We start from the raw sequence: 12,451 nt of genomic DNA on the forward strand, positions 1-12,451 counted from the left end.
TGTCTGATTTGTACAAAAAACAAAGTGTGAAGAGGACAAGTCACTGTTTTACAGAAGGTTATGTGCTGGACTATTTCTTGGCTAGGAGCAATAACTTCCATCCTGAGTGCCTGGGAACTGCTCTGAGCCAACAAAATGTTTAAAATGATAGCATCTAGTGGTGTAGTTACAGATAGCAACTCCCTTGCTTCACCCTCCCCTTCCAAGTGCGAAGGAGAAACTATGGTGTCCACGCTCCTGTCTACAGCCAGTGTTTGGTTTGGTTTTGAGAGTGGTATCAATTTTCTCATCTTACACTCAAAGCAAATAGGTGTATAAAATCTTTGCTCAGGTTACTTCAGCACATGGATAGTAAATGCGAAAGAACTTTCTAGAGAATCTAGTCTCACTCCTTGGAGCTCATGCGTCACACCGAGACTTGAAACTTGTACTGGTCTTATGAAAAGGCACTAAAGAATTTCATATAATCTTCTTTAATATGTTTCCCTAGGCAGCATACTAAGTAGGCTTAATTGTCATTTCCCAGCCTGTGCCGCTACGTACAGCGTGTGCTCTGGTGGTGGTGTGGCAAAGGGATTTGTCTAAACTGACTAACTTGATAATGGCAGATCACACCTTGTGGTTTTCGGTTTCGTCCCCACTCCACTGCTGAATTCGATTTAATCCTTATGTGGAAGTGAAGGAGGTTGTAGCCTCCTCCCTCTGAGCTCTAACACAAATAGCAGTCATGGTTGATTACCACTCTGGGGTTGAGACATGGTGAAATCTCAGCCAGACATCCAAATAGCTCTTAATTAAGTTCACATTTGATTACTCTTTTTCGCTTAATAGGTTCTGCCTTTCAGTACCACAATAGCTTGTGTAGAAGGACCGAGTTTGTGCTCAGATCTGACCTGTAAAATCTAAACAATAGCAGGCAGGACTGTGTTGTCCTGCATGACGGAGCCCCATTTTACTTGGCAACTATCACCAGACAAGAGCACATTCCTGATGTTAATTCTTCTCAGCTCCGAGTGCATGCATAACACACACTTACGTAGGCTTATAAACACACAGGCTGTCTTAGAAACACACATGACATCTCATGAAAACATGAGGAAATGAAAGATTCATCCAGAGGGTGAGCTAGTTGAGCTGCTGTACACGTATAAACGTCCCGAAACATTTACTCCTGTTGCTATCTTTTCAAAATATTGATATAATAATTTAGGTGGCTGCCATTTAAAATTCAGCATGCTTTTTCATTCACTCTCTGTGATAGACTTGGATATTGTATAATTAAGTTTCTTCTATCACAATTTTGTTCTCTACTGTCTACACTTCCACAGCTCCTCCAAACTCTGCCAGAAAGGTTTATTTAAGAGGCACAGCTGGGGCCTCTTTTTCTCTGTTTTGTAACATGACAAATTGGAAAACTTTTTTTCCCTTCCCTCTTGCTTCTTCTCACTCTCTTCCATTACAAAATCCTGAAGCATTTGTGCCTGGGCTGTGGAGGAGGATGAGGAGGTGGCAGGCCGCAGCCAAACAGGCTAATATAGACTCTTCCCTCATTTTTGGCCCTTCGCAGAACCATCAGCAGTCAGATCAGCCCAAAGGTCAGCAAAATAGACCCCTGTCCCTTTCTACTCTACATGGGTTTCTTCCTGTATGTCTTCACTTTTGACTTTGTTGTGGCAGTTTGCTGTCTCATTACTGGCCAAACTTGGTTTGTCTGAATCTATCTAAGAAAAAAATGTCATCAGGGCATCGTCTGCGGAGGGCTGTAGTGCCGCTGAACACAAAATATTAAAAACATTTTTCACTTGATATTTCTGTGGACTGGTCTGAGTTGTTTATCATTAATCTCCTGCAGCATTTGCAATGTTTTTTTTCTGTCGTATTGTCGATATTTAGCTATGAGTCAGTGTTGCAGCCATGTTGCAGTTTCCAATCTGTTGATCTCCGAAAAGATGAAGTGCGCGTTGAGGTTTGGCCAAGTGGGCGTCAATGTTGAGACTGATTACACACAATTCAGGTTGTTTATCTTGCCCTCATATAAACCTCTCTTTCCTAAATATTTGAAAAGATAATGAAGCTTTATTATGTGTAACAGCAAAGAGTATTTTGTATTAGCAGAACCATCTTTTCCTCTTGAGAAACAGTTGAAGTGTTTTATTAGTGCAAGCACACGCTATCTTCAGTAGACTAAACTATATGTTTTCTTTCCCAGCAGACATTGCAACAATCTCTGTAAGCCTTTTGAATAACTTCACCACGCACTTACTTCAGCCAACACACCCACCTAGTGCTTTTGTGCGGCCTGCCAGCTTTATTATTCTCTATAGTTTTGGATGAATCAGTACCAGTTATGAAGCTCCTGAAGCTAGAAAGGATCACCTCCTCAGATCTGGGCGGATGTAGCCCGAGGAAGTTTGTAAAGGAAGGAAAGCAGCTGCTGTCATGTAAAAGCATCAATTTTATGCATGCATAAATACATTTTCATGACTACGTTACATTTCTAGACCTCTGTACTTCTTAGGCTCTAACAGTCATACTGACATACAAGGTGGGTGACTTAAGTTAATAAAAGTTCAGGGAAAACCTAGGTAGATTTCAGACTAGTGACTTGTGTAACAGATCTCACTGAAGAAAATCAGCCATACTGTAAAGTATTCTGCAAAAGAGTGGCTTTGAGTAGAATGTCTCAACAACTATTGAACAGATTGACATGAAATTCTGTCCAAACAAACAACAATGTGGCGATCCTTTGACTTTTCATCTCGAGCCATCGTCAGGTAAAAACTGTAGGTTGTCTGATACTTTGGTTTTTGAACAACTACTTGAGGACATTCCTGTCAGCCTCAGCTGTCCTTTGTGTTTAGTGCTAATTAGCAAGTGTTAGCATGCTCTAGACGTCGTTGTGCATTGTGTAGCGCCCTCTGGTGGAAACGCGGGCTGGTTCGCTACATAGCACCAAGGTTCGAAGAATCTTGAACGGAAGAAGGGCTAATTTGGTGGTAAAACACTGAGGTCAAAGCAGTGAGTTACAGAACAGCGGCCCTGGAGCAGATTGTCTTGCTCAGGGGCACTTATGGCTGTCCAGTTGATGGTCGGCCTCTCTGTGCGATACCTTTCACTGCTTTGAAACTGGACTCCATACTGCTCAAGCTCCTTTTCACCACCACTGTCGACAGCACTTTAAATCCGCCTTCACCTCCACCGCAGTTGAGTGGTGTTTGATGAGGCGGTAGTCTCAGTGTCTGCTGGAGATTTGTAGTGCCCTGGTTGATCTCAGACGGCAGGCCTCCAACTTATTTATAGCACTGCTGCGGGTGTTGGAGGAAATGGGGCTGTGGCTGGGGGCGAGGCCTGTGTTTGCCTCCGGGGAGGACTCTTCCTCCCAACCAGACTGAGCTCATCTAGGAGGACCAGCAGACAGCGGCGGGGGCAGAGGGCAGTGGATTTGTAATCCAGCCCAAATGGCAATGACCCAACGCATTTTCACGCAGCCATCACTTTGGTAAACACACAGGCAGTTCATTGATAGCATGTGTGACATTCCTCCATCCCATCTCAGGATCCCAGCCCACTTCAGTCTGTTCTCAGATCTTCATGCTTGTCCCCAGCTGTGAGAGCCCTGCCCCCCTTTGACTCCCCCTCCCCTCCATTTGCTCTCATAGCTGCAGTTCATCTTGCTTGTTCTCTTATGTCATCCTCCTGAGTCATTTCCATCTGTTTACCATCTTTTTTTTTGCTTCATCCTCTTCCGCCCTGTAGAATATACAAAAGACGAACACACATAAGACCTGTTTGTATTGTGCACCAGTTCACGAAACCCTGGAACGGACAACTAAAGCCACCATATGTTTGCCTGGACCACAGTTATCACTGACACGCTTTAAAATTTCAATATTTTTAAGGAGATAAATCCTGATTGTGTGAAGCACAGTTTCAATTTAGCTGGCATTAAAATGGATATCAGCGTCCCATCTCCAGAGACCACTTTATTTAGTCTTGGTTGACATACAAGTACAGTAAACCTGTACATACTTCCGCAATATATCACAACAACCATCTGGGAAGCTTATCAGCAAGATGGTCGTTCAAAAAGTAGTTGTTCTGCTATCCTTAGGAAAAAGGAAAAAGAAAGTAATACTTTTCAGTTATTTCAGTGTGAAAAATAACATAAATACATTTTTTGTTTTTTCCCCTTACTTACTTGTATTATATGTAATAGCTAAGTCAGGAAGAGCAAGAGAGTCCCTTTTTATTCTATTGAGTCTATTGGTGTCATTTCCATTCAGTCACGTGATGCCCCAAAATTGTCTCATTAACATCATAAAGGAGATTATTAAATCATGTAAAATGATGCAAAAAATGTTTACATTCTTTGAAAATGGATTACTTCCAGCGGAAATGGCACATACGTTCAGTGTCTGCAAAGTAAATTCCACTTACAAACTGTGGTTTGGACCAATCTTTACACTGTAAATACAGAATACGGTTTTTATGTGTAGATGTTTGTCAGACTTTTCATTTAAAACTAACAGCTCTCTCAGTTGTGTATTTGGACACTACATATATGAGCAAATACAAACACCAAGGCATCAACAGACTGTAGAGCTTTTGAAGATGATCCAGCTGTGATCCAGCTGTGGCGCCGTCATTAGAAGCTGATGCCTGAAAGAAGAGGACGTCTCATTCATTCATTTGTTTCTTCGATATATCTTTTCTCACTACTTCTTCTTGCATCTGTCCTTGTGTCTTCACTGGGAGGGACTAAGACGTGAGCAAAATGCAAGCAAGGGAATTGTGGTTGAAGTTAAAGGAATTGAGATGCACCCGTTGTCTGTGCTTGCTTCCCCAACCACCAGTGTGGTCGGTGCTGCCTGGAATCTCAGCGTTTGAGTTTTATTTATTTAAGTGAATCAGACAAAAGACATAAAACTGGAATGGAATGGAAAATAGTGTGCTGGGTGAGAAAAAAAATGGCCCCAAGGAGTTTTTTCATTACCTCTGCATATAATATAAAACAATATTCACAATATTAAATGTATATGCAGTTATGTTTATAGGTGCTGTATATTTTTAGAAGTTTTGTCTAGTTAAATGATTGGATGACCTGAGACTGACTGCAATGGCGGCTCTGAACACAGCCTTCTGCCATCTGCTTGCACTTCCTTTGCTTCTCTCTAACCATTACAGCTAGCTGAGCTGGTGGTACAATACCCCTCAGCGTTGCCCACCCTCACCTTCAGCTAGCTAACCTCCTGACCCACTTCTTCTGCTTGCTGATGTGTTTCTGTCAGCAGCTAACATCCATCATGGACAACACCTCTCACCCCCTACATGACACTGTGGGGTCCCTGAGTAGCTCCTTCAGCAGCAGACTGTTACACCCACGGTGTAAGAAGGAGAGGTTCCGAAGGTCTTTCATCCCTGCCGCTGTCAGACTCTACAACACCTGATCAATGTTGTAGTTTCTGTTTTTCAAATTACCACCATACCATAGCTTTACCACTTAACCATAGTTTTTTTATATCTGTATTTATTTATTTCACGTAATTGCTGCTGTGACAAGGGAATTTCCCCGTTGTGGGATTAATAAAGTAATACAAACAAATACAAAGCATCTTGTGGTTGAGTCGGAGGCGCGTGTGTGAACTCCTCCCACAGCCGTTATTGGAAGTTAACAGCATGCCAAGCTAAAGCATGTCAGCATCTAAATAAACAATAAACAATGGACAGACGCACCACAAGTAGCTGCCTGCTGTGGCTGGTGTTGATATCTCTAAACAAACAAACAAACAAATAAACACGTACGCACACAAGAAAGAAAAGAAGAAGAATATGGAGCAAAGAGGAAAGCCTGGTTGCTTTTTTTTATGAATAATTCAAATCCTTGGAACGTTTGAGAGAGAAAAAGATGCCCCTCTACACACACATCAACAAACCCACCCACACTTACACGTATACACACACACGCACACACACCGATCACAGCGGTACAGAGAAGAGGGTAAGTGGGGAGTGTGTGAATGTGTGCAGCAATGTGTCAGGTTGAATTCATGGTATTTAGGTTGAGCTCCGTTTCAAGATTCCCTTCACCGCTGGAGTTGGAGGCTAGCTTTAAATGTAAATACAGTCATCCTGTTTATCCTGCTTCATCCCCATCATCCAGCCCTATTCGATCCTATCCTCCCCGTCCTATTCTATATCTATCCTATATTCTGACCTAAGTAGCTGCACGAGGGAGCTGACAGACACCACACGTTGTAAAAATAATGTTAAAAAGTCATGTCAGAGGGATGAGGTGGATGGGTTGATTTAGTGAGTCTGGCAACCAGGCATCAGCCTTTGGTGGAAATTGGAAACTACAGTATATATGGTTGCCATATATTTGAGTAATTAAAATAGTGTGCAGTATGTTATACGTCACAACAATGAAAATGTAAGATAAAAGAATGTTTAACATTTTTATTACTGTGTTTTATCTGATACTTTACATAATGTGAATCTCCACCCTCAATTCCTGGTATACAATATACCAGTAGCGCAGCTGTTGTCATGTATTTGACGGATCCCAGCAATATTAAAATATCACTAATGCAACAACTATTAGAAATATATTTATTTTGGGTTGCATGTTTTGCTGTTTGCTGTCCTTATTTTTTATATGTTAAAAAGTGGTTGCCAGTTTCTCAATATGGTTTCCGAGGGCAACCTGGCAACCTTTACTGTCAAGACCTGGATGGCAGTGGTGACAAAAAAGAAATGAAAGGGGAGAATAAAAAGACCTTTTCCCAGATGTAGAAGAGAGACACAGGAAAAAAACATGAGCTCATGATACAGAAACATTAGTTCAATCACAGCCTGGTGATAAATATTCAAACACTCAACTATCCATGAGTGAATTCCAATTATAGCTTGGGATTGCCTGTTGCTCTCTTTAAATGTCAACTGGTAAAATGTTTGTTTTGCTTTCATGAATAAATGGTTTTGGAAGAAGTAATGTTTCATGAAAGCAGCACATAAGGACAAACACTTCAAGAGATTTGTATTCAACTAATGCTTTAGCCACATGGCCTTTAGTTTCCCCATGCCCTCTATTGCCATATACCCACAATATGACAAGGTCCTATGAATAACAATCAGAAAGTGGAGTGTAATTCTTTCTTTTCAGTACTGTTACTATGGCTAAAATTTCAATTCAGTTCAATTTTATTTGTATAGCACCAATTCATAACAGAAGTTATCTCAGGACACTTTTCAAATAGAGCAGGTCTAGACCGAACTCGTTATATTGTATTATAAAGTCCCAGATGACACCTTTTCTTTAACCTACCTGAGAATTAGCCTGCCCTTTGTAATAATCAGTGTTCTAAGTGATGTGGTGATGTCTACTTTTTTGTGTAGTGTAGTTTTGTAAGGGATTAATTAATAATAAATTCAATAATTACATGTAAGTTACTAATCCCAGTAATGTCCGTTTGTTACCAAGCGAAAACAGATTGTATAGCTCCTACAAAATGATCTGAATCAATTGTGTTAGTGTTGATGTAGGACTGATGCATTTACAGCCATCAGAGGCTAATGTGAATGGTTTTTCACACTACACACTGCTCATAATTACAGATTTTTTTAATCTTATGTATAGGCCAGGACATCTCTTCAGAACTACAGTACTTCATTATAATGGCATTTTGTCACAAATTTTTCTCCTGTTTTTTTATTGCAACTTCTGCGATTTGCATATTGCAGCTGACTATATTGCGTTTTCGATAATATTTCAATTAATTGTTAGAGCTGTACTCAGCAGTTAGTTGTTGTGTCAAACTCCACTTACCAAGAGCTTCCACTGAATTCCCCAGTGACTCAGCTTTGTTGCTTGAGTGTGTGTGTGTGTGTGTGTGTGTGTGTGTGTGTGTACATGTGTGTGCTGTTCTGAGGAGACTTGAATTAGTGTGGGTTTGAATATGCTCGACCCCATTTAGCTGTGGCTGGGGTGGGCAGTTTTTCCTCCCTCTGGAAGGTTGGCTTGAAGGAGAAATGGATGATAGGGGGGCACTGAACAAGATGTTCTTTGATATCCTCCAGACGTGTTGCATCACTGCTATTGGCCTGGGAACACTGACCTGGATATTTAGGTGCAGCAAGTTTATGCAAAGACCTTCCGAGCCTGCATGAGTGTGTGTTTTGGTTTTTGTGCATCTACTCTCTATCCCCTCCATCAAGTAGCAACTTTCCAGGACCTAATTAGGGCCAGGGAGGGCCACTATTGACTGTGAACACAACAGACCCCGCTTGCTAATGAGACCTCAGAAAATAAAGATCCCTGACACAAAAGGAGCTGGGTTTTTTTCTGAAATCTTTTAATTAATTCCCATTTTTCTCTGTCTCTTTTCAGCCCCGAAGACCTGCAGCCCAAAGCAGTTTGTATGTAAAGACGGGGTGACGTGCATCTCTAAGGGCTGGCGCTGCGATCGGGAGAAAGACTGTCCAGACGGCTCTGACGAGGAGCCTGATGTTTGTAAGTCTTTTAAAAATACTGGTTCCAATTTATTGTATCGGTACACTGTGGGTTGCCTTCTTTTGTCCCCTGATTGTTATGATCCTGCTGCATCTGAGTTTCACAGCAGAGTGAACTTTGGCTGACATCCAGGGTAGATAATTGGTGCCTACAGTAGAGAGGAAATGCTTTTCAGCTTATGCATATATATATATATGTGTGTGTGTGTAAAGCACCCGTAGTCAAATGGGTTTAGGACACTTCTTTTTCACATTATGTAGTAAGTTGTTTTCCCCATTCGAGACTCTGAATTGTGTGAAATAAAAACTCTCTCTGCTTATCTCCTCTGATATGATTGAGGGAGTGTTTTTGACTTGAACACTATTCAACAGGTGCAAGACAACAGTCTCCAAGTGTAAAACAGCCCCAGAAATGGATCTAAAACCTGCTGCGCTGGCTTTTATAAGAATTTTTTTTGTAATATCAAAGCTATGCTAATATGTTACTGTAGCCTTTGATCCCTCTTAACGCATTCTAAGAGCAGTTGTCGGCTAACAAACTGAGAGTGTTGGCCTATTAGATTTGTTTGGCTAACCACAGCCACACTGCAGAAAACAATGGGATGTTTTTATCAGTAAGTGACAGAGGTCATTCTGCCTTTAAACAGCTCTGTCATGCCCAATTACAAGATTTACAAAGTTTGTCTTTCTTTGATAGATGTGATTTCCTTTTGCATTCAGAGCCACAGAGGATGCAGTCATGAGACAAAACCAAATCAGAAATAGTACAAAAAAAAAAAAAAAAGACAGCTGTCGTTTCAAAGTCTCCATTAGAGTTGCGATGCCTTGAGGCTGAATCCCTGGGGAGGGAATGAAAGCAGCAGTGTCTTTTTGGTCAGCCTCTCAGACCGAAACGCCTGTAGTTTTCTAAGAGGATGGGTGGGTGGGGGCTTTGTGTGTGTGTGTGTTTGGGTATTTGTGTGTACATGTTGCTTTTTTGAGGGGGATTAGCCTAGGAGAGAGTGAGTGTAGAGTGCCGTAGCTGCAGTCTAGACGCAGAGACTGTATGAGAGTAGGTCTGGAAGTCATTAGAGACTCGCCCAGAGCAATGGAGAAACCTGCTGTTTTTCACAACCTGCTCTTTGCCCAACCCCGCCCCCATCTGTGAGCCAGCCCTCTTCTTCTGAGTCTCTATCTGGGACAGAAACAACAGTGAGTTTATGCCAAACTTTCTCAAAAACAACAGTTATTGGACCTATGCTCTGGAGGGACCTGACGTTTCTCAGGGTCAGGGTGGAAAACTTAGGAAGTGAGTCAGGGAGACAAAAGAAAAGCCAACAATACAATTTTGGTGTTTTCATGAAGTGAAGATTGTTTTTGGTGACTGTTGCCAACTACAAATACATTACAAAGGTTATTTGCTACTTTAGAGTATGAGCAAGTACATAAGTCAGTACAGAAGGTTAAATGGTATGTCAGGACACTTTTAATTGGGGTTTCTTTTGGACGTATTTAAAATGAACGGATAAGTTTGATGATATCCTGTAGTTTTCTTTTTATCAACAAACCTCATGAAAAGGACAAAACCATTATTGAATTCATCCTGTTAACAGGTTTTGCCCCAGTACGCAAAGCCTGATATAATATATTCCTCTGAGCCTTGTTCAAAAACACATCAGTGAGCCACACTGTTACACTGTGGGCAACATGTTCCTTTCATTACGATGAACATGGGCACAATTTTAGTCAGTCACCTTACTGCTGCTGTAAATAGTTGATAGTGCACCAACTCTGTGGCTGAAGTAGATATAAGATTTACTTTTTCTGATTTTTGGGCTGAAAGCCACAGGCAGGATAGGGAAATCTGCATCTCTTTTGGCCCACATGCTAGGGGCAATACATGTAACCGCAACATCCATTGTTCAATTCAGACCTTTGCTGCATTCTTCTCCCTCTCTCCACATGTTTCCTGTATGCTGCACTTATGTATGTTACTGTCTTATTATAAAAAAAAATAATAATTGGAAAAAAGAAAAAAAAGAATAACACTATGTTTGTTGCAGAGCAGATGTTGTGTGTCCAAGTTGTGGAGTTGTGGAGAATGAATCTCAATCCAGTTAAATATGGTTAATTAGCATCTTTGTATCATTATACGATATACACAAGAATACAAATCACACAAATACTATATTATTCTGAGCTGGAGAAGTTGTCTTGGGACTGAACATAAAGATGTATCCCTGTGTGTCCACCATTTTTAGTTTCATTGTTGTGATAAATTTGCTCTTTGTGAAGGTGCCTTTGCAGATGCTTCTGGTTAAAAGATGCATAAGAGAGGTTTATTTATTCACTCATGTGGATAGGGCTTCACAGTGGTCTTTGTCAGTGTGTTGGCTATTGCCAGGGAAGTCAGCCACTGTCCAGTGCAGCTGCTTTGCCCTGCTGTGTAACCCCCACAATGCTGTTCTTTGTACCACAGGGTGCTGGGTCAGACTGGCATAAAGGGATACTGAAAGAGTAAAACAAAAACAAAATGGTTGTCTGGGCATATGACCTTTTTATATAGAGCTTTGAACTGCATTCCTAATCAATGAACAATTGAAATGAAGATAAATGTGAAGATTTGCCTTAAGGTAGGGTGTAGACCGTTATAGAGCGGCCATCTCCTCAGGCTGTAGACTTTTATTGGGGTCCTGAAATATTACCATGTGCAGTGAGTGTGCCCTGGAAACACAGGAAGTGTGTAACGCTGAAATGATGTCCCCTGCCCCTGGCCTGTAATAAGGGCAGTTTTACAGACAGTTCCCACCTAGGCTACAATTAACTTTTTAGGAGATGAAGCACTTCTGTAACACCCACTTTCAGAGTGGAAAACATCATACTGCATGATGTAATGTCCGTCTCACTGACTCCTATCAAAAGAAATAAAAGACTGCCTTGAAAAGAAATTAAATCGGGCGAGGTTTAATCTTTGATCTAGAAGTTAGACGCACAGCAGATGTAATGGGACATAAGGGGGTTTATTGTTTGGTGTATATTTGATCAATGGTGTCATTTACCAGACAGCTGACCCAAAGCCAGTCGTCATACTGTTCAGATATGGAAGAGGAAGTGATCCGTTTGATCTCGCTACTGTCTCCTAAAAGCAGCCACCACCCAGTCCAGATAGCCATCAACATGTCAAGAAAAACAACCTTTGTTCAACATGAAAGAGTCTGTCGCCTTGCAGCACCTTGTTCATACAAGAACCTGCTACAGGTGTGAGAGCATGTGCACACAGTGAGCTCTACCTTCTCTCTTTCACACACACACACACACACACACACACACACACACACACACACACACACACACTAATACTTATGCAAGCATTACACCACACAGCAGCAGAGGAGAAGGTTTTCGGCAAAAGTGCTCTTGCCTCTGAATTTTAAATCAGCTCATACTTCATTAGCTAATGTGCCCTAATACCATGAAAATGCCATATATTTTTGGCAGTGAATATTTTTACGCAAGACCTTAATTAGTGACACTATAGGACATCCTGGCGCCTAAAAACAATTCCAGGGTTGTGTTGTAGAGTAATTAATACTTCATGCAATACTTACTTAATTCAAAAACCTTAAACCTGCATTAACATATTATCACCTTATAAAGTTGGTATTGTTACCTTGTTACCCTACCCAGATCAAATGAATTAATTTGGCCAACTGATGAATGTAACACTAATATACATTGTCTTTGCATCTCTGTTTAGGTCTTCCTCGTGTCCTGAGTGAAATATTAATTAATTATATTATTAAATTAAATGCTCCACTGTGAGCTAGTTAGCTAGCAACGTTAGCTAGGTGCAAACTTCACATCAGGCTTTTTTTTTTTGAAAGTGTGCAGTTGGTTTATCAAAAGTTTTTCATTAAAAACAGCTGCCTGCTGCGGCTGGAAACAATGCCAACGAAAGCATTCA

At 41.1% G+C, this 12,451-nt stretch overlaps 1 protein-coding gene across 3 annotated transcripts in view; it reads left to right on the top strand.

The window, feature by feature from the left end:
- The window catches only part of LOC127371502 (low-density lipoprotein receptor-related protein 1), an 89,477-nt gene that overhangs the window by 7,604 nt on the left and 69,422 nt on the right, over window positions 1-12,451 (top strand). For all 3 annotated transcript variants that reach the window (XM_051414333.1, XM_051414334.1, XM_051414335.1), the window contains exon 2: window positions 8,387-8,509. In XM_051414333.1, the coding sequence (XP_051270293.1) occupies window positions 8,387-8,509 (123 nt within the window). The remainder of the gene's footprint in view (window positions 1-8,386; window positions 8,510-12,451) is intronic.

Source organism: Dicentrarchus labrax, unplaced genomic scaffold (assembly GCF_905237075.1).
Source record: "Dicentrarchus labrax unplaced genomic scaffold, dlabrax2021, whole genome shotgun sequence".
Taxonomy (NCBI): Eukaryota; Metazoa; Chordata; class Actinopteri; family Moronidae; genus Dicentrarchus; species Dicentrarchus labrax.